Here is a 20,293-nt window from a genome sequence, read left to right as displayed (position 1 = left end):
AGCTAGCAGGTGAAACTGAGAAACCAGCATAAAATCCAGGAGGTTTGTGCTCAGGGTGTTCGCTGGTGTGGGCAGAGCGGAGCTCGGCGCTGGGCTCCTGTCCATGGGGTTTGCGAGCAGTGTTCCGCGCTAGCCTGGAAAATCTCTGAAATGGGAATTCTCAGAACTTCCACAATACAAGAGGTTTTTCTCCGCTTAGCTCGCGACCACTTCCCGTAGCCCACCGCCTCGCGTGGCAGTAATTAGCTCTTTGCTAGTAGTCTCAACAAAGAAGCCAAGAACTTAATGGACCATGAAAATATGACTTGCTATTTACTCCTAGACAGCGCCTGCTGCTGAGCAGAGACCCCGTGTCGGGTCGTGGCCACGCGAGGGAGCCTGCGGTGCTGCTGGCCCTGCCGCCCCGCGCTGGCACGGGGACATCTTCGCTCACCCGGGGACATCATCGCTCACCTGGGGACATCTTTGCTCACATGGGACCGTCTCCAGTCCCTGGTCCCCTTGGTGCAGCCAGAGTTCTCCCTGAAGCGCATCTGCTGGTTCTTTGGGCTGCAGACAGAACCCTGGGTGTTGCCTGGTTTCTGCTGCATGGTTTCTGTTCTGGAGCCTTCATATTAAGCTTCTGAGCTGTGTGCTGGTCTCTGGTTACTCCTTTCTTCTCTCTCGTGTTTCCTCTGTTACTAGTCTGGCTGCTTTGACCCCTCTGCTCGCATGTGACTGTTCCAGTAAGCTCCATGCACTGCCACAGGATTTCTTCGAGCCAACACCAGCTGAATGTGCCGCACTAGAAAGTCGAGAACAGTTTGTAAATAGTTTTCGGAGCTGCTGGTATAGAAGGGAGCTGAAGAAGACAGCGTTTGGTCAGCAGAACCAAACCCCAGTCGATAGCTCCCTCTGATGCTCCTGAGTAAAGACTGAACAGACTTTGGGACAAACGGGGTATAATTTGTTGTCCAACTGTGAGCATATCAAGAACTAAGCACCAGAGCTGGATGCTCAGCCTGGCTCCAGTCTGACTCTTAAGATAGACACGGGCCATTAAAATGTACAGAGTTTATAGAGGTGGGAGGAAAAAATCCACTTGCAGTTGTTTGTAATCTTATGCATTTTACTCAAAAATGTCTTTAAGAAGAAAATTTTAAGTTCACACCAGAGCCTGGGTGGTTCTCTGGATTATAACACATGACTTCTAACATTTCTTCTGAGTGGGAGTCTTTTTAGTGGCGCGATCTTTGGCGTTTGTGGTAAGATCTTCATTGGGCATGAAGGGCAGAGGTGTGTGGTCGGACTTAGTGCCCTGGTACCGGTGGGGTTTGAGGATCCAGCCCCGTTTGGCGGTGTGAGAGCAGCCGATGCTGCGCCGGGAGCCTCTGCAGCTGTACCGCTGGGGCTGGGAATCGCGGAAAGAGCCAGAAATGGTGTGCACGCAGGCAGGTGAACAGGGCAGGGGTTCAGAAGCGCGTGGCAGCTCACACAGTGTTTAAAAACGTGCCGGTTGCAGCAGCTCAGCCGACGACACAACCTGTAATGTGGCGACGGCCTCTTCAGTGCCCATCGCAGACGCTTTGTTCCCGAGATTAGCACATTAGCTGAAATCTTAGCGTGAAAAGGTAATTCCCTCAGCCTGGCGGAGAACTCAATATATTACTTGTCATTCTTGAACGGGGCATTCTGGTGTTTTTCTATAGCGCTTTATGTATTTTTAGTCCAATTTACCGTGATCCGCTGGCACTGGGACGGCACCATCCACTGATAAGACCCAACTAATCTTCAAGGCCAAGGACACAGCGGGTGTGAGAGTGTCTGCAGCATCGCCCCCTCTCCCTCCACCTCCCTCTCGTGCGGTCTCCGTGTAGAATGTGTTGTTTTCCCCATTGGCACTAGATGTCAGTTTTTCCTCTCAGTAGCGGCAGGATCAGCGGTGATCGGTGATGGGACCACTTCGCCCTTCCCTCTGCAGGTGGGAAGGTTTGACCAGGTGGAGTTGGGGCTGCTCGAACTCCTGCCTTGCCTGGGGATGGACGGTGGGACTAATGAATTTTATACAAGCAAAGCTTCACAGTTGAACTACACGTTCTGCTTTGTCAGCCCGCGTTCCTGCGTTTTAGGACAGGCACAAGGTGTTAGAACTTCCACTGGGATAAGTACTTGAGGAAGAGCAGAGAATGGGTGACGGCAAAGTCAGTGCAGTAACAGGAGGGTGAAGGAAAACACGCGGGTGTCTCCTCCCTTCTGCCCCGTTTTTCCCAGAGATTACCATAAAATATTTCTCCTAATAAAGGTTGTGTGCTGCTAACAAAGGTTCTCTGTTGCTCTCCGGAACACACTTTTACCCATCTGTAGCTTCACCAGCTGCAAACCATCTCAGCTGAAGTTTTCCAGCCTACAGGGAAGTTCTTTATTGTTTAGTTTGGAAAGCTTAGTCAAAACTGCTTTTGTTCTGGTGGCGGTGTCGCTCCCGGCTGGTTTAGTGGGCTTGCAGCAGAACTTGAATTGGATGAAGAATTTGGTTGGGGTTCAGCATTATGCATTCTGCTGTCCCCAAGGGACACTGTGCAAGCTTCACACCTTGCAACACAGACGCGTGTGCAGTGAAATCTACTTTTACTCTTCCTTTAATGGCTTTTTGAGTTTTCCTTTTGGTGCTCCGCGTGTCCACCCCTTTTCCCCTGAACATGGGCTGGGCCTTGCTGGTTTGCTCCCTGCCTGCCCATGCGAGCGCAAGGAACCGCGACGGCCGAATTCACGGCTCCTCTGCTCCGCTGTGCGCACGGCGCCTTCTTCCCAGCAAACCTTTGCCACGGCTCCTCCTGGAACCGTCTCTGCGCGTCTTGGCCGTGTGCTGGCCAGGAGAACGATGGCAATGTGTGTGTCACCTGTGACCCAAGCCAGGACAGCACAGTGCGCTTGGCTGGGCCGCCCGCGCCCGCTGCTTTGGGTGCTGAACGAGGCCTTTTCCAGAGCCCGGGACAGGCTGGAGAGAGCTGGGTTTGTCACTTCACCCCGCCAGGGCACCAAGTGGCAATGTCTCTGGCAATCCACGTGCATCGCGCCCTTCTGGGAGCTGGTTCTTCTTAAAGAAAACAAAAAATATAGCTTTTGGTCACAGTATAAGTGCAGAGTGTCTTTATTTTAGATCTGGGCATCAAATCCGAATGGTGAAAAACCAAAATTGCTACATCTGCATCGAGTAACATTTCGGGGGGTGTGTTTGTTCCTTTATAAAACACCTTGTGTGTCTTTTGCGGATGGAGAAGCAGCCCCTGCTCCTGGACTCAGCAGAACGTGGGCAAGAGATGGGCTGTCATACCTGAAATGCTTTGGCATTTCCCCTGTCCACATGCTGGACCCCTACAACTGTTGCATCTCCTTTCTTATTGTAACTTTTATATGTTGGAAATGCTGACATACAGACGTATTCATGTTTTGTATAGATACTTTACATATGTATGATACAGATGCAACAGAGTGGGAACGAAACAAAAGTTGTTGCCAGGGTTCTGCAAGTTCAGTTGTCTGCTTACAGACTTCAAGACCCACATTCGGGTTTCCAAATTTGGACATGAATAAATAAAATTGAGCGTGGCATAAGGTACGTGGGCTCATGCATCGTCCTTGCTGGGAGAGAATTAGAGTAACCAACACAATTAGTGCGGCTCAAGCGTAGATGCTGTCAAATAATGAGCTGTGCTCGTTTCCATCACGTTTTATGCCACCTACGCTTCTCCTGGAATGGCGGATCCTGCTAGGGAGAGGCTAAAACAGAGCCCAAAGCTCCGTCTAACCCGAGCACCGGCCGCCGTGGGCATTGCTGTCCCTTCCTTGGTCTCCGTCGTGCTGGCGAGGGACTGGGGTCGGTTCCTTCCCTGTCCCCTTTGGCAGGACCGGGATCGGTTCCGTCCTCTTTGGCGGGACTGGGGTCGGTTCTGTCCCCTTTGGCGGGAGTGGGGTCGGTTCCATCCCCTTTGGCGGGACCGGAGTTGGTTCCGTCCCCTTTGGCAGGACCGGGGTCGGTTCCGTCCCCTTTGGCGGAACCGGGGTCGGTTCTGTCCCCTTTAGAGGGACCGGGGTCATTTCCATTCCCTTTGGCGGGACGGGGGTCGGTTCTGTTCCCTTTGGCGGGACCGGGGTCGATTCTGTCCCCTTTGGAGGGACCGGGGTCATTTCCATTCCCTTTGGCGGGACAGGGGTCGGTTCTGTCCCCTTTGGAGGGATTGGGGTCGGTTCTGTCCCCTTTGGAGGGACCGGGGTAATTTCCATTCCCTTTGGCAGGACAGGGGTCGGTTCTGTCCCCTTTGGCGGGACAGGGGTCGGTTCTGTCCCCTTTGGCGGGACAGGGGTCGGTTCTGTCCCCTTTGGAGGGACTGGGGTCGGTTCCGTCCCCGTCCCCTCGCTGTCTGTTGTCAGCAGCTCCGCTTCCACTCGCAGTCGATTTGTAGCCGCGTCAGTGTGTGTATTACTGCTCACATCGATAGCGCAATTAATGTTGAAGTCAATTTTGGTGTTAATTTTAGGCCATGATTAGTGTTGACACTGTGTGTCAACCTAACGGCGTTTATGAGCACCATGAAAACGAACGTTAGTTAATATCGCAGTTTTACTATCTGTTAATGGTTGCATTAAGCCAAAGATCTAGTGGGAGAAGGTGTGTATAAAATTATATATATAAAACTTGTGTGCAATGTATGTGTGTCATGCAATTCTGCATTGCTGGTGCTATTCAGGGAGCAAATGACATCTGAGCACTGAATCCTAATCACAGTTTGGAACATCAGAAATAATGATCACTTCTGGTCGGAGGTTGTGAATAATTCATCTGGTTTGATTTTCACGTTCTGTCCAGTGATACTTTTCAAACCAAATGTGTTCCTACAGGAGAATAATGGTCCCACTTCTTATGGAAATACTGTGGCACAAATCATTTTGCCAACATAAAAACAGTTAAATAAGACGGTTCCTGCTTTTATTTGTTCCTCCCTCTGTTCCTCGCCGGCGCTGGCAGGAGCAGCCCTTCCAAACCACGCCGGCACCCGCCATTGTTCTGCCCGTGCTCTTAGGTGATTAGCTCAGCCTGTCTAATTAACCTGTGAACTCGCCATTTTTCTGGCGTGCTGCCATTAAGTTAAAAACCTCCTTTTATTTTCTTTTGTTTTTCTGGAATAGAAAGCTATCCCCCCCCTCCCCATACATTTACATGGAATCTACGTTGTTCATAGCAAAATAATCCATAGTTGTGCCCTGTCATGTTTTTATTACCGGATAAAGGGCACAAACCACGCTGTGTGCTGGGGAGGCAACAAGACACACGAGTTAATAAAGTGGCACGTTGAATTTTCTTAAACAGCATATGGTTGCTTCATATTTATCAGCTATAAACTGTTTCCAAGAGTTGGTGTTTCCTGTGCCCTGGCCAGATAGTTTTTCCTGTTCTACTGAACGTGAATGAAAGGGATTTATTGATGTGGAGGATACCTGACCTCAGCTTAGGGAGCTATTCCAAGACTTTTGTCACAATCTTGATCTAAATAGGAAATGCTTTTGATTTGTAAAACCCTGTAAATTCGTGTTACTTCTGTAGCTGGGAAGGTTATGCTGCAGTTTTGGAGAAGGTTACCCTGTTTTCTATCTGGGTTTCTATCAATAACTGGAGCTGATTCCTGAGGGGGTATCAGGAAGATTTGAGAAGTGGTCGCTTAAGGATCTTTAGTTGTGGCAGGAAAAAAAAAGCCTGTGAAATACGATAAAGAGCGGAGCGTGCGGGAGGTGCCCGGGCACACACGGGCATCCCTGGGCTCTCTGAAGCCGTTGCCTTTGCATTCTCAGCCTTCTTTAAGCTGCCGTTTCTGGCCATGGGCTCACCCGCAGTTGGGTTAGAACAGAGACACAATACCCAGCCCCTGGTGCCTCTTTTCCTGCAGCAGGCGGGCCAGGAGGACACCACCTGCTTTCCTTCTCCTTTCCTCACCTTCATTCTTCCCTTTTCTGCTCTGAAAGCCCAGTGACAGAAGACAGAAGTCCAAGGAGCCCTCTGGCCACGTAGCTTTGGGTTGAATTGGGTTGCAGCCACTCGTTTTACAGCATTACTGCTTTTCCCTTTAATTGCAATGCTGCTGGTATTTTAGCAAAGCATCCTACTGACTTTTAGGGATTTATGCTCCTGTCTTGAAACTGCTGCAGTAGCTCTCTCTTCCAAACCCTGCAGTTGGATGCTGATGTATAACTGTAAATCTGCAAATATTCAGAGGCAAACAAATTAATCCCTTACGACGTATCCGTCAAAATAGCGGCAGATGAAACGGGGACCAAGGAGAAGGTGAACTGAACCATCATTCTGTTAACTTGCAATCTCAGCTCTCGAAAGGCGAGGTGTAAGGGAAGGATCTGCTGGTAGCCGGTTGTAATATTTTTGGATTGCTGCCTGCTTTACTTCCAATGACCCTTTGATTAATTCCTCTGCCTTTTTATTTTTTTTAATGAGCCTATTATGGCATATCTTATTGCAGATGCTGATTGGATCTCAACCGTGTATTGTGCCATTTTGATTTGGATTAAATGGCACATATCTATCTGCTGCTTCTCCCCTCTCCCCCTCCCGCTTTAGTTCATCATGTGCAGAATTCAGAGTCCCCGCAATGAGAATTTCAACCCTCCTGATTGCAGAGGATGTGCAATCGGCTTGAGGAATGTGTACTCAGAGCTTATGATCCTTGGGCAAGCGGAGACTGGGTGATGCATGTGGCTTTCAAGGGACACTGCTATTTCCATCTGTTAATGGCATTCCAGGCCGGGCAGCTCCCGGTGCAGCGATACGCGGCAGCTGAGAGACGGGAGATGCAGGGTACAGATGTCGTTGATCTCCATAAGATGGGCCAGAAGAGATCATCTGGTGATTTTAAAAAGAAAAATATGCAGTGAAAAGCATTACTTATCCGGGCTGGTTTGGAAGGAAACTGCTGCAATAGTTGGGAAGGGAAAAGGGAAGAGCCAAAGAAATGAAAGGACGGAAAAAAATGGAGGCAGTAATGAAATAAAGGGATTATTAAAATGAAGGCTCAGGGTGATGAGGTTCTGGGGCAACGGCCAAAGCAGATGGTCAGGGGTCCTGTACAGCAGCACGTCCGTCCTCACCCTGGGAGCACCCGGAATAAAGGCAGCGACCTCTGAGGGGGTGTTTGAAGAGGTTGAGTGTTTTGGGTGGGAAGGAGCAGTGCAGGCCGTGCTGCAGGGGCCAGGAAGGTCCAGGTTGGGTGTTTTGGGTGGGAAGGAGCAGTGCAGACCATGCTGCAGGGGCCAGGAAGGGTCCGTTTGGGTGTTTTGGGTGGGGAGGAGCAGTGCAGACCATGCTGCAGGGGCCAGGAAGGGTCCGTTTGGGTGTTTTGGGTGGGAGGGAGCAGTGCAGGCCGTGCTGCAGGGGCCAGGAAGGGTCCGTTTGGGTGTTTTGGGTGGGGAGGAGCAGTGCAGACCAAGCTGCAGGGGCCAGGAAGGGTCTGTTTGGGTGTTTTGGGTGGGGAGGAGCAATGCAGGCCGTGCTGCAGGGGCTGTGAAGGTCCAGGTTGGGTGTTTTGGGTAGGGAGGAGCAGTGCAGGATGTGCTGCAGGGGCCGGGAAGGTCCAGGTCCTGCCAACCTGCTCAGCACCGGCAGCGTGTCAAGAGACTCTGTCACATCTTGAAGATAAACATTCAGTTTTTGTTGTTCTCTGCTCTTTGCAGGTTGGGATGGTGGCCTGGAAGATGACCCTGAAGACCCCCGAATACCCAGAAGGCCGCGATATCATTGTCATTGGCAATGACATAACCTACCGAATTGGCTCTTTTGGGCCTCAAGAGGACGTGCTGTTCCTGAGGGCGTCAGAGCTTGCTCGAACGCACGGCATCCCCCGCATCTATGTGGCTGCCAACAGCGGAGCCAGGATTGGTTTGGCTGAGGAGATTCGGCACATGTTCCACGTGGCTTGGGAAGATCCCGATGACCCATACAAGGTAAGGAGGCACAGGAATCGGAGGTGAAACTCCGTAATAGCTCATAAACAACTCTTGTTTTTACGCCGCCTCTTTTAACTGAGGTGAGGGTAAATATTTGGATCTCTCGTGCAACAGGATTGGCATCCAGAATGAGTTAGGGCTAAATGTTGAAAACATTCTTGGCTTTCACTGTTCTCAGCTGGAGCTCCAACGTTAGGGGGTGGTGTTCTTATTGCTGTCTGGAGTTAAATTCTGCCCCCTTGAAGGTCTCTTTTTGGAAGGGGTTATTGGGGATGGGGAAGGGTATACAGGTGAGAACAAGAGGAATGAACCGTTTTTCATTTCAGGGATACAAGTACTTGTACCTGACTCCTCAGGACTATAAGAAAGTCAGTGCCTTGAACTCAGTTCACTGTGAGCATGTGGAGGACAACGGAGAGTCCAGGTAAGCACAGATAGGGTGGGATGAAAAGCTTGCTGGTCACCCTACAAGGTGATGCATGTCACACTGTGTCCCCAGCCAGGACGTTCTTTAGGACACAGGTATGTCGAAGGCTGTAGCTGTGTGTGGTCAGAGCCAGGAAGGAGAGCGAAAAGCTGGATCGTGACGTGCCTTGTTTGAGGTAGCGCTGGGGTCCATCCTGCTGACCAGGGACCCAAGTCATGACTGAGGGTCCCTATAATCATCCTGCTCCTCATGTGCTGGCGAAAGACAGGAGAACGCTTTTCAGGGGCCTTCCTCTCCCTCGGCGTTCCCTCTTTGCAGTGCTGCTCTGGCTGTTCACGGGCAGGACCGCTCCGCGGTGTTCAGCAGCACTGCAGAATGAGCCCACGTGCAGGTCCTGGCCGGGTTTTATGCACATTGCTCTTTGGAACCTTAATGATATTTAGTCACTTTTCATTTTCTTCGTAGCAAACTGATTCAGCAAATCACTGGACCCTGTGACTCAAAGGCTGTGTGTGTCTCCCTCAGGTATAAGATAACAGATATTATCGGAAAGGAAGACGGACTTGGAATAGAGAACCTCAGAGGATCTGGCATGATTGCTGGAGAATCATCTTTAGCCTATGAGAGTATTATCACCATCAACTTGGTAATCCCCTGCTGCTTTCTATTCTTCAAACCGTGTTGTCTGTTTCAGCTAAAAATCCTGCAATGATATCCAGAAAATACATCTGGGATCAGACTCCTGGCTGATGTAAATTGGCTCCTGTAGGCTTTGAGCAACGCTGCTGGCACCGCTATGGGGCTGGGTCCCTTTCAGATTCAATTCAATATACTTCTAGAAAACAGTGATTTGGCTTCGTGTTTGCTCAGTCTGTAAGCTACTGTTTCTCTTTTTTAAAATAAGATACACATATGTTCAGAGACTGTTTGACAGAAAAAAAGTAGATTCGGGAGTTTTGCAGGGAGATTGGTTTTTATAGCCTTGTGATACAAACATGCCTGGTTTTACCTAGGTGTTTGAATCGATAGGTTTTGGCTGTGTGGTAAAACACAAATCTATGGGATTTTCTTTCTTTTCCTTTTTGTTTCTAAGGTTACATGTCGGGCCATTGGGATTGGCGCTTACCTTGTTCGGCTGGGCCAGAGGACCATCCAGGTTGAGAACTCTCATATCATCCTGACTGGCTGCGGAGCCCTCAACAAAGTAAGTCTTTGCATTCCAGTCTCCGGGGCTGTGTGAGTTGTGCTGGTGTTTCCGTGAGCTGTGCTGCGGACTCGAGGAGCTGCCGCCGCCGTGCCTGTCATCGTGTCACCGTGTCATTGTGTCATCCTGCTCCGTCCCTTTTTCTTCCTCCCTTCCTGGGCTCCTCCCGATCAAGAGGGAGAACTGACCCAGGGCTGGAAACTTTGACGCCTTCGCAGCCTTTTTCCTGTTCTCCCTTTCACGGCCCTGGTTTTCTCTCCAAGAACATGGTATTTCCAGCCAGAGGACTGTTGGGTGTGCTGGCTGGGAACTGGGAGGGGACCCGGGCAGAGCTGCACATTTAATGGCTCGAACATGAACCAGGGGAAGGGGAATCAGCTTTTAGCGTAGGTTGTGTGCAGTGACTAAATGACAGGAGTGGAGAAGCTACTGATGGGGCAGCGTCTTCTCCCCCACTGTGTAGTGTGGGAGAGGAAACAGGGCCATTCCAGTGTCTGTAAAATCGTGTTTCAAACTACACGGGCCAGAATCGCCCCAAACCCTCGGCCATCCCAGCCCGGCATTAATGCTGGGGAGCACTGAAGCCTCAGAGTGCGGACGGTGATTTTCCAGGGGTCAGACCTGCTGGAAATCTCAGCTGTGGGGGCAGGGAGGAACAACTCGGGCTGTAAGAAAACTTGCTGCTTTCACTACTAAAGTGGCTCTTCTTCTTCTTTCTTTCCTCCACCAGAGGCGGTTTTTCTCCCTTGCTGCCCCAAGCCTATTAATATCCCAGGCTGCAGCTCCTCGTCGCAGCAGCCGCGGCTCGCAGCCGACTGGGCTCTTGTCCCTGTCACCGAGGGCTTTGTCTGCGCGGGAGCTGGGGCTGCGCGGCGCCGGCGCCCTTCCCATTGTGCAGCTTTGTTCGCAGGCACTCTCAGCACCTGGGGTGGTTGTGCTTCAGCGCAAGCTGTGTTTCAAGGAGCGCCTGCCTGACAATGGGAGATAAAAGGAAAATAGTCTCTCGTTTGAATTATTCCCCTGAATAAAGGGGGCTCTACAGAAAACGAAGCATTGATCCTATCAACTCCAGGATGCGGCACCCTCAGTTAGATCTCTTACACACATCACACACACCTGCATCAATGGAAGGAAAAGAGGCATTTGAAGATCCGTGCTTTAAAAAGGAATTGAGGCGGTTTAGTGCTTGCTGGAGTGGAGTGAGTTGCCTGGTTCCAGCTGTCATGTGCCGGGATCGGGGCCCTGCAGAGCCCCCCAGATGGCAGGGCCGGGCCATTGAGACCTCTTTGCTCTCTTCTTCCCAGGTTTAACTGCACTCTCTACCCGTGGACTGAGTGTTTGTTTTTATAGGACTGCACTAATCTCACTAAATTTTAGACACTTAAAAATTAAGGATTTAGTCTAAATCAAGCACCTGACGTTGAGCAGCAGGCATAGGCAGAAGGAGATGCTTTCTGGGGGTGACTTATCCCATCCCAAGAATGTCAATGGGCTGAATAATCCTGTGTGTCCTTTTCCCTCCTCCCTGCTCTGTTGGAAAGGCAGATATTCTTATGTAGGCACTGAATCTCTACCTGCCTATAGGTCAGACCAAGGAGGACCCTGTTGCATCCTGTCCAGCTTTGGCAGTAAGACAGCGAAGCCCAGACCAAACAAGCCCTGGCCTTGAGCAGGGGGAGACTGGGAAGCCCCGCTCACCCCTGGATGTTGTGCGATGTGTCTTCCTAGTTCACATGATCTTCATTTTGCAGACCCTGCCGTTCTGGTCAGAGCTTCTTGACTGGGTCCAGCTATAATTATGTCGCAGAGTATGTCTGAAGTAGTGAAGTGACGTCCAGTGCTAACCTGGAATGACCAGGCTCGGTCCAGTTGAGATCTTGAGAAGGGCGTGAAGCAAATGGGGAATGTTCGTGCATTTGCATCATCCTGCCATGGAGGCAGCATCTGTCTCCCCGTTCTTACATGTGAACTGTTAAACACTTGAATCTAGACAAACAGTTGGAATTTTCTTTCTTTGGTCAGGTCACTACCGGCCCAGGGCCAGTAACGCAAAGTCTTCCCTTGCAGGAACGTGGAGGCTGTTTGGGCACCATATGTGGTGCGTTCTCGTTCGTTCGTCTGAATAAGACTCTAGGAAGGTTTCATGGTGGAAACCTGTTGTAGGTTTTCTCTGGGGAGGGACCGAGCCTTGCTGCTGCTCGTTCCCTTGGAGCAGCTGTTGGGAAGAGCCCTGGGCCGCTCGGTGCTTTGCCCCGTGCCCACCAGAAGGTCTGGCCCAGCCATAGGGCCTCGAGGAAGGATCAAGACTGAAAACAAAACCAAATCAATGGAAGCTGCTACCTTGCGTGACAGTTGGAATTGAATGTTTTCTAGCACAGCTGCATGCAAATATTCCTTTAGCTTTTCCCAGTTAGAGGTCAGAGATTTGGGACAGTTTTTACCATTGCTGACTTTTAATTGCTGTCTTCAGAGGGTGCTGTACAGAGCTCACACGTAGTCTCGCGTCTGCATGCACGTCTTCTGCAAAATGTCTTCTCTCTGCAAGAGGAGAGTGTGCAGTGCCAAAGTGTTTCTGCCGCAATGGAGACAATGAGGCTTTCGGAGAGCAGGAGCGTTTTTTCTGGAAAGTTGTTTGATTTTGATTGGGTTTTTTCCCCTAAGAAATACTGGATTCTCTTTCATTTACAGGGGGAGCAGAGGGCGGTTGTGACAAACATTATGTGCCATCAGATCTGTTGTTGGTCTTATTATCATTATGTAAAACTAGCCTGAGGGTTTCGGTGTAGAGGGAAAGGTCCAGCTGCCAAAACCAGACTGTAACCTATAACTTAGATGACGAGCTCAAGGTCAGGATCATTTTTAGCTGGAGCTGCCGTTTGGTTCCGGAGGTTGGGTGACTACGTGCTGGCTGCCCCTGCGTCCGTGCCCCTGTTTGAAAGCAGAGAGGCAAAGCACTGATACCCGGCAGGTTTCAGGATTCTCAGCCCCGTCGCCTGTCAGGGGTGACAAGGAAACTGCACGAGAGCAGCACGAGGTCCCCTCTGCTCCCGATTAAGCTGTTTGCGTTTGTCACGCAGACCCAGAGGCGAGAGAGGGACCTGGGGAGAAGGTGCGGCGCGGGGCCAGGGCTCCGCGCGGGGGCACCGGGGCTGCGTTTCATCTGCACCCCTTTTGTCTCCGCCGCCGCGTTTCGGCAGGGGGTGGAGAGGTGGAAATGACATTTCATTCCTCTCCCGTGAGCGTGTGCGCGCGCCTGTGCCGAGCCCGCTGACCCCCCTGCAAATTGAAATAATGATAATGCGCGTCTCCTGACTGCATCAAAGTATCAGCACATCAAAAGCCAGGAGGCATGAAATGCAAATGATAAAGTGAAAGCAGATGGATTGTGCATGATCGCCTGATGCCCAATGAATTTTAAAAGGTGCTGGTTCACATGGAGAGAGGGGCTGAAATAAACACGTTATCCCTGCAATTTTTTTTTGTTCTTGCCGCTCACTCCTGACAATATTTTTTCACACTTGAGCGAGCAGCCACTCCATCGCCCTCCCCTCCTGCTCTTCCTCTCTCTTTCGCTGTCTACCTCGCACGCGTCTCGGGTCATGTCGCCGCAGCTCCGGTGGAAATAATAAGATATAAACCACGAGGTTGTTATTTGCATAGAAATAGCATGGAGCCGCAGGCAGCATGGGAGAAGGACACAGAGATCATTTGTCTAAAATTTTAATGAAAACTTTTGCTGAGGCAGAGGTTTTAGATTCTTTTTAACTTTCCCTGCCTCCCCGTTTCCCACCCCGAACCTTCCTCTTCCTCCTCCCAACGCCCTTTCCTCGTCTGAACCCGAACGTGGTGCCGTTTCACTCGAGACAGGTGACACGCTGCTGCTGGGCGCTAATGGGTTAATTGCCACTGCTTTTCTTTTTGATGGAAGTAAGACTGAAAAGCCCAGCACTCCCAATTTACGCGTCACTTATATAGTTCGAGCTCCCAGGTCTACATGTCATCTCTGTCCCGACAAGGGTGTTCCCAGGTCTGTTGCTGACCTATTTGTAATTAGTTTGCTCCTCCTTGTCTTTTGTGTTTAAAAGAAATGCTGGCTTTAAGACTGTTTTGTTAATGTAGACAACTGGTGGCTTTCAGTCACGTTTTCTCTACAGATTCACGTTCTGCGCTCGTTCTCCGGGAAGGCAGGTTTAGCAGGGGTTCTCAGAACCGCTGCTGACGGGATGCACCTCATCTCGTCGTGTAAATGCTCAGCCTGGTGTCTCTAGCGGTTCATTTTCGGGGTGGTGACGAGGGGCTGTCCCACACGCTGCGCAGTCAGGTGTCGAAGTGACCGTCACCTCTGGGGTGCCGGGAGGAATCCACCCAGCACGCTGCTGGTTCCTCTCCCTCCTGTTCAGCTTTATTTTCCCCCAGGCTCTGTGGGCTCGTCCTGCCCGAAGGATCCGGCAGAGCCTCCGCCCGGCCCCAGCGCCCTGTCCCTGGGCTTCTTCTCTGGAAGCTTTTGCCTTCAAAATGTTCTTGATTTAATCCATGTTTCTGCTTGTATAACCTATTCTAGACCAGAAAGAGCTCGGGAACCAGATTAGTAATGTGCTATTTGGTGTGTTTTTGAGGGAGAAAACATTTCTGAAGAAGAGCTTTTGGAAGGGTGTTGGTGAGATCATTAGTGGAAACTTGTTTGCTAATGCAATATGTAAATATCTAAGAAACTTCTAAGCCAAGTACCAGCGATTGTCCGGTGACCTCCCTGAGCGCACCGCTGGTTTTGCAGAGGCTGCTGGCACACAGTGGGGACATTGATGTGCTCATTGGGGACACCGATGTACTCGGTGCCATTACCGTGTGAGGCCAGCACCGTGCACGTGTCGGTCACGGGGCAGTGGGGGAGTCCCCGAGGACTTGTTGATACAACAGACCATAATTGCTGCGAGGATCGTTTTGACAATGTGCATTTGAAACCCAGCACCCCACCAACCCCTTTGCTTGCAGCCACAAGAGGATATCCGTGTATTTTAAGCTCAGTCCTGAGCTGTACTGTGTGCAGGGCTCGGGGCGCAGAGCCCGGGTGAGGGCTGGCAGCCTCACGCCGTCCCTCAGTCCGTCTCGTGTGTGTGATCCTTCTGCAGTCTTGCAAACAGGAATATTTACTCTTCAGTTTTACAATCTGGCAAAATAAATAAGAGTCCTGTGAGACTTAAAGCTGTTTGGGGGTTTAGTGTAAAATTCAGAATGTGGAAAGCTCTGTTTTCGAGATTCAAGGCAGGGAGAGCTCAGTATCTGCTCAAGACGACTCCAGTCTTGGGATTAGATCAAAGCAATCATGTGAGAGCAATCATGTGAGTTAGAACAGCAAGTGCCATCCCTGTCATTCAAAGAAGCATTATAATTATTAATGCATGATATGAATCTTTCTGTAGTGGCACAGCAAGACTATTAGGAAGATCCGTGTGGGTGCAGAGTGTTTGAGAATGCTAATCAAAGAGGGGCTAGGAAATGTCAAACAGGCATTGACACTTGAGCAGCGTGAGCCGTCCCCGGCTCCTCTGGTGGGTCTCCCCAAGGTGACCCCATGAGTGGGGGAAGCTGCTCCTGGGTGGTCCCAGGCCGTGTGCTGGGAACACGGGTGGGCTCGGGCGATGTGCTGGGAACACGGGTGGGCTCGGGCGATGTGCTGGGAACACGGGTGGTCCTGGGTGATGTGCTGGGAACACAGGTGGTCCTGGGTGATGTGCTGGGAACACGGGTGGTCCCGGGCCGTGTGCTGGGAACACGGGTGGGCTCGGGCGATGTGCTGGGAACACGGGTGGGCTTGGGTGATGTGCTGGGAACACGGGTGGTCCCGGGCGATGTGCTGGGAACACGGGTGGGCTCGGGCGATGTGCTGGGAACACGGGTGGGCTCGAGCGATGTGCTGGGAACACGGGTGGGCTCGGGTGATGTGCTGGGAACACGGGTGGTCCTGGGCGATGTGCTGGGAACACGGATGGGCTCGAGTGAGGTACTGGGAACACAGGTGGGCTCAGGCGATGTGCTGGGAACACGGGTGGTCCCGGGCGATGTGCTGGGAACACGGGTGGGCTCGGGTGGAGGTTGGTTCCTCAGCACCCTCACTGCTGGAGCTCTCCCTGGCGCAGGTCACCAGCGCTCAGCCCAACCAGGCCGCTTTGCTTTGGGAACCAAGCTCTGAGTGGGGCTCTTGGAAGAGCCAATCCCACTTTAGCAATATTTGGCAATAGGAAGGGAGCAGGATTGGTTCATTTTGACAGCGGTGAGAGGCAGCAGCTGCTGGGGGTGTGAGGTTGGTAGCACTCCTGGTCACACGAGGCTCTTTGCTCCATGTAGAGGAATTAATGTAAGCAGATGGATGCTTGGGCTTCAGATGAGTGCAAATAAACAAACACCGCCCTCTATTTCTACATTTTATTTTTAATTGCCTTTCTTTAAGTGGTGATATTTGTGTATTGTTCCCATTAGAGACAATTTATGTTCCAGGCATTGCATTATCAGTCCCTTTATGTTTGCTTAGGGAAGAAAGTCTAATAGATTTCTGTTGACTTTTTTTTTTCTCCCTCCTTCTATCATTTTTAATACGGATCTGGATCAGTTTATCGTTGTGGATGGTGCCTGTGCTGTGGGGGCCATACAGGTATTTATTCCCACTAAAGTGCTTGGCAAAGTGGCCAAATCTCTTCCTGTAGCTTCCAGGGGAAGTGCTTTGTGTTTTAAACTCTTATAGGTGTTTCATGTACACAGGATTGTATCCCAGTTCAAGCGATCCTGCCAGGTGTGTTATTACTGGAGTGTTAACTCTGGTACCCGATGTTCCCCTGGAGCTGAACAGAAGGCAACGCTTTTCAAACATGTCCCGTAATAACTGGTCTTGGCCTCCCCTCTCTGGGGTGTCCCTAGGACATCAGGGTGACCCGCCCGGGGGTCTTTCCTGCAGTGGATGCAGTGGCATGATCTGCCATTGTGGGCTCCGGGGGTGGCATTGGAGCCTTGTCACGTGTCTCACGGTGACGCCCGAGCCCACGCTGCAAAGGGGATGAAGCTCCAGTGTCCTGCTGAGAGCGGTACCTGCAGGTGGGGCCCAGAGGTGACATGGGGAGCGACCAGAACAAGATCGTTATGTATCACGGAAACGATCATTAATGTTGTTTATGGGACTAATGTTTAGATTAGGGACCCCCCAACTGAGACGAGTTGGATTTATGAGTGTTTGCACCATGTAGAATAGGGGGCTGTAATTTTAGTTTGCAAAGTATATTTGAGCCCTTTTGATTTACCACTGACTGATGGAGTGACCTTGAGCAAAACACGCGGTCCCTGTGCTGGGAGGGGAGAGCTGGGCAGGAACTGTTTGACAAGACATTTTTCATTTGGAAATGCCGGTTCGCTGGAGCTGGAACTCTTCAGGAAAAAGTATCAGTTTTGATCAATTTATCGTTTGGAATTTTTTTTTTGTCAAATGAAAAGTTTCTTTTTTAAAAAAAAATTTCCCCAACCGACTTTTCTTTCCAAATTTATCACAGTATGTTTGGGATTGGAAGGGACCTCAGAAGATCATCTAGTCCAACACCCAATATTTCAGAAGTCAAAAGCAAATGACTTGTCCCTTTCTGATACTTGTTCTGATCTCCAGATTGCAAGACCTGATTTTCCTTTGCAATCCAGGCATTTTCAAGAGTCCTCATCCGCTCTTGCAGGATGGAAAGAGCCCCGTTTCCACCCAGGAGCGTGTCCTGGGGTGTGCGGTGGTGGTGCCCGCGCTGTGCCCGTGGTGCAGCAGCACCGTGGCTGTTCCGTGTCCATCCGGCCGCGTCCTCCCCGCCACCCCCACCATGAACGGCAGTCGCTTTTCCCCTTCCCTCTCCGAGCTCCCCAAATCGAAGCGAGGGAAGGACTCCAGCGGTGAGAGCTGCAGGTGGATTTGCAGTCAGGAGCCATCCCCGATACCCATCAGGCTGTCAGCTCCCCCACCTCCCCCTGCCGCCGCCTCCCCATCACTCACCAAAGGGAAAAAAGAGCCGGAGCCACAGCTTGAAATATATCATGCAATAGTGTATCATGAATTTCTTGTGAATCACATTGGTGAAGCAGGTTTATTTATTTCTGAGACTTTAAATCAATACAAAGTAGGTCTCTTAGTTCTGAAGCTGGGATGGAGTGTGAAAAAATGAGCCCATTGTACTCTTAAAACTTTGGGGAAAGGAGATGACAGCTATATAATTCCATTTACCAGGCACTAGGGGCTTTAATGTGAAGGTGACAGGGAGCTCTTTGTGCATTTAGAGCACCATATCTTCTAAATAAAAGATCTGTAGACTTGATAGTGGAGTATAGCTCTGCCTTTAATAATCTCCAAGCATTAGACCGAGCCAATATGTTCCCAAGTCAGAAGGGTCCCCCACCGAACGCTCGTAAATTAAAAGTGCGGGAGCCGCACACATGCGTGGATTAGAAATGCGAGAAGCGCCGTCGGTCCCCGGGCAGAGAGGAGGGGTCTGCAAAGGGGCTCAGACCTGGGGCTCAATCTGCTCCCACCCGCGCCCGGTGCTGCCGGCATCGCCGCGTGTTACGGGCGGGAAGAGCCGAGCGATGGAAGCGGGCGCCGCGGGATCCGCCGAGGCTTGGCTGCACAGGGTAGCAGTCAGGTTTTAAGTTCCTACATTGCGTTTTCTGATGAGACGTTCGTTCTGATCATTTCTGCCTGTTTATGAAAAATAGGCTATTTATAGTGTGTGCGTGTGCCTTTTCTGCTTCAGGTTTCTGGCAGATAATATGAAATTGTGGGATGGGAATTGCAATTATTGAAATTATTCGGATAAAAATCTGGCACTTATATTTGATATAAACACATGAGATGCTCTGAATAATAACAGCACTTATGTTACATAATGATTCCCATTCAAGCCCTCTGCTGTCATTTTTTCAGATCTTTCATCTTTGATGAAACATATGAGCCAATCAAGTTTGCAGCCAAACCAGCTTTACAGCAAATGTCTCGACTAACGAGCAGCTCGGTGTCTGAAAGGAGCACAGAGAAGGCAGCTGGTCATCGTGGCTCTGAGTGCTAGAAAGTGATTAATATGCATATGACGTGGCTATAAACCTGTTGAGGACGGTCTCTGAAAGGCTGAAAAGGCTGCTGGAATCCCGGCGCTCCTTTGTGCTTCCGAAAAGATGCTCTGAAGGAAAAAGAAAGGTGGTTTTTCATTGCGGTAGGGAGAGTGGCTCGGGAGGACCAAGTGGAAGAAGTGTCGGCCGTGTGTTTTGTACGTGTGTGGCATGGAACGTTGCGTTATCTGGAAAACAGTCTGTGTTCTTGCGCTCGCGGGCTGAGCTTAACACGCGCGGTTCTAGACCTGGCGTTGCCTTCGGAGCGTTTCGGTGTCGGGGACACGGACACAGGGTTTTGTCCTTGTACCCCATGAAATCCGCGGCTTGCGGCGCTCTGGGGAGGTTCATCTTCAGCAGGGATCCTCACGAGAAACCTCCAAAGGGGCACATCTGGGGTCTGCGTGTGGGGCTGGTGACCCACAGCAGCTTCCCGTGGTGCCTCAAACTCCAGGTGGACAGCGTCGTGGTTTCTGGGTTTTTCTGCCTTTCACGGGGTTGGAAAGAACGTAAAGCGAATTTTCCGCTGCCAGAAGCATACGTCTGGTGCTCTGCTGTTCGTGGCTGCTCCTTTTTGTCTGTTTTTGTCACCAGAGTAAGCACAAGATCAGAGGTCAAATATTGCTGGTGTTCAGGTAAATGTGTGTTGTGTGTCTCAGTTTTAAAATCCCGGAACCTGTTCTTTCCCCCCCTCTCACTGGGCCGTTCTTGATCCCTGCTCTGCGCAGCTGACCCCGGTCGCTGTGTCTGTGCCTGGTCCCTGGAGTGCTGTAACCTTTGCAACAACCTGCTTTGCACACTTAACCCTTCATGGCTGTGTTTGTGTGTTGAACAGATGCCTCTGTAAGCCCTGGGCTAAGGCTCCTGTCACTTCGTGAGCCGCCACTCGATGACACTCAGTGCACTGCCCTGCAGACCCCAACTCTCCGGGTTTAAAATTCACCCTTTTGACAGATCCTGGTCATCTCAGATTCAGGATTTAATCCTGTGCAGTCATTTCTGCCCTGAGTTTGCTTCTAGCATTACTTGGCTAACTGATTTAGCAACTTTCCTAAATCCACTCGTGTCTCCGCTGACTGTGTGTCTGACTGAGGAACACCCGAGTCCTTTAATTGCAGAAGCGCTGGTCTCTGACTCCTCCAGCAGACCTATTCTCTTTCACCCTTGGATATTTTCTTGCAGAAACATTTATACAGCAATATGCATTGCACCATTTAAGATTGTTAATTGGAGATTGAATTACTTGTCAGCCTTTAAAAATGTAGTCCTCTGAGGTCAGAGATGAGGTGTTAGCAGAGCCGAATGGATGAGCTATTGCGCTCATTTGTTTCTCAAGCCCAGTGATCACTGTCTGGGAGCTGGCTGGCCCTCCTGTGCCTTTTCACCTCTGGCTCCAGATCCACTCTGCAGCCGCGTGTGTGAAACGCGTCGGCAGCATCCCTGGTGGTTCCCGAGAAGGCGGAAGAGCCCCCGTGCAGGGCGCGGGAGCAGCGCCCAGCCTGGCCGTGTCCCCGCAGCTCCTTGCTGTGCGCTCGGACTGCGCTTAAGTCCAGACGTAG

General features: G+C 50.9%; 1 protein-coding gene across 9 annotated transcripts in view; it reads left to right on the top strand.

The window, feature by feature from the left end:
• ACACA (acetyl-CoA carboxylase alpha) overlaps window positions 1-20,293 on the top strand; it is a 116,434-nt gene that overhangs the window by 69,904 nt on the left and 26,237 nt on the right. For all 9 annotated transcript variants that reach the window (XM_071816822.1, XM_071816821.1, XM_071816824.1 and 6 more), the window contains 4 exons: window positions 7,711-7,980; window positions 8,310-8,407; window positions 8,936-9,056; window positions 9,504-9,614. In XM_071816822.1, the coding sequence (XP_071672923.1) occupies window positions 7,711-7,980; window positions 8,310-8,407; window positions 8,936-9,056; window positions 9,504-9,614 (600 nt within the window). The remainder of the gene's footprint in view (window positions 1-7,710; window positions 7,981-8,309; window positions 8,408-8,935; window positions 9,057-9,503; window positions 9,615-20,293) is intronic.

Source organism: Patagioenas fasciata, chromosome 19, assembly GCF_037038585.1.
Source record: "Patagioenas fasciata isolate bPatFas1 chromosome 19, bPatFas1.hap1, whole genome shotgun sequence".
Taxonomy (NCBI): domain Eukaryota; kingdom Metazoa; phylum Chordata; class Aves; order Columbiformes; family Columbidae; genus Patagioenas; species Patagioenas fasciata.
The sequence above is the reverse complement of the archived record's forward strand: the minus strand, read 5'-3'. Positions and strand labels throughout refer to the sequence as shown.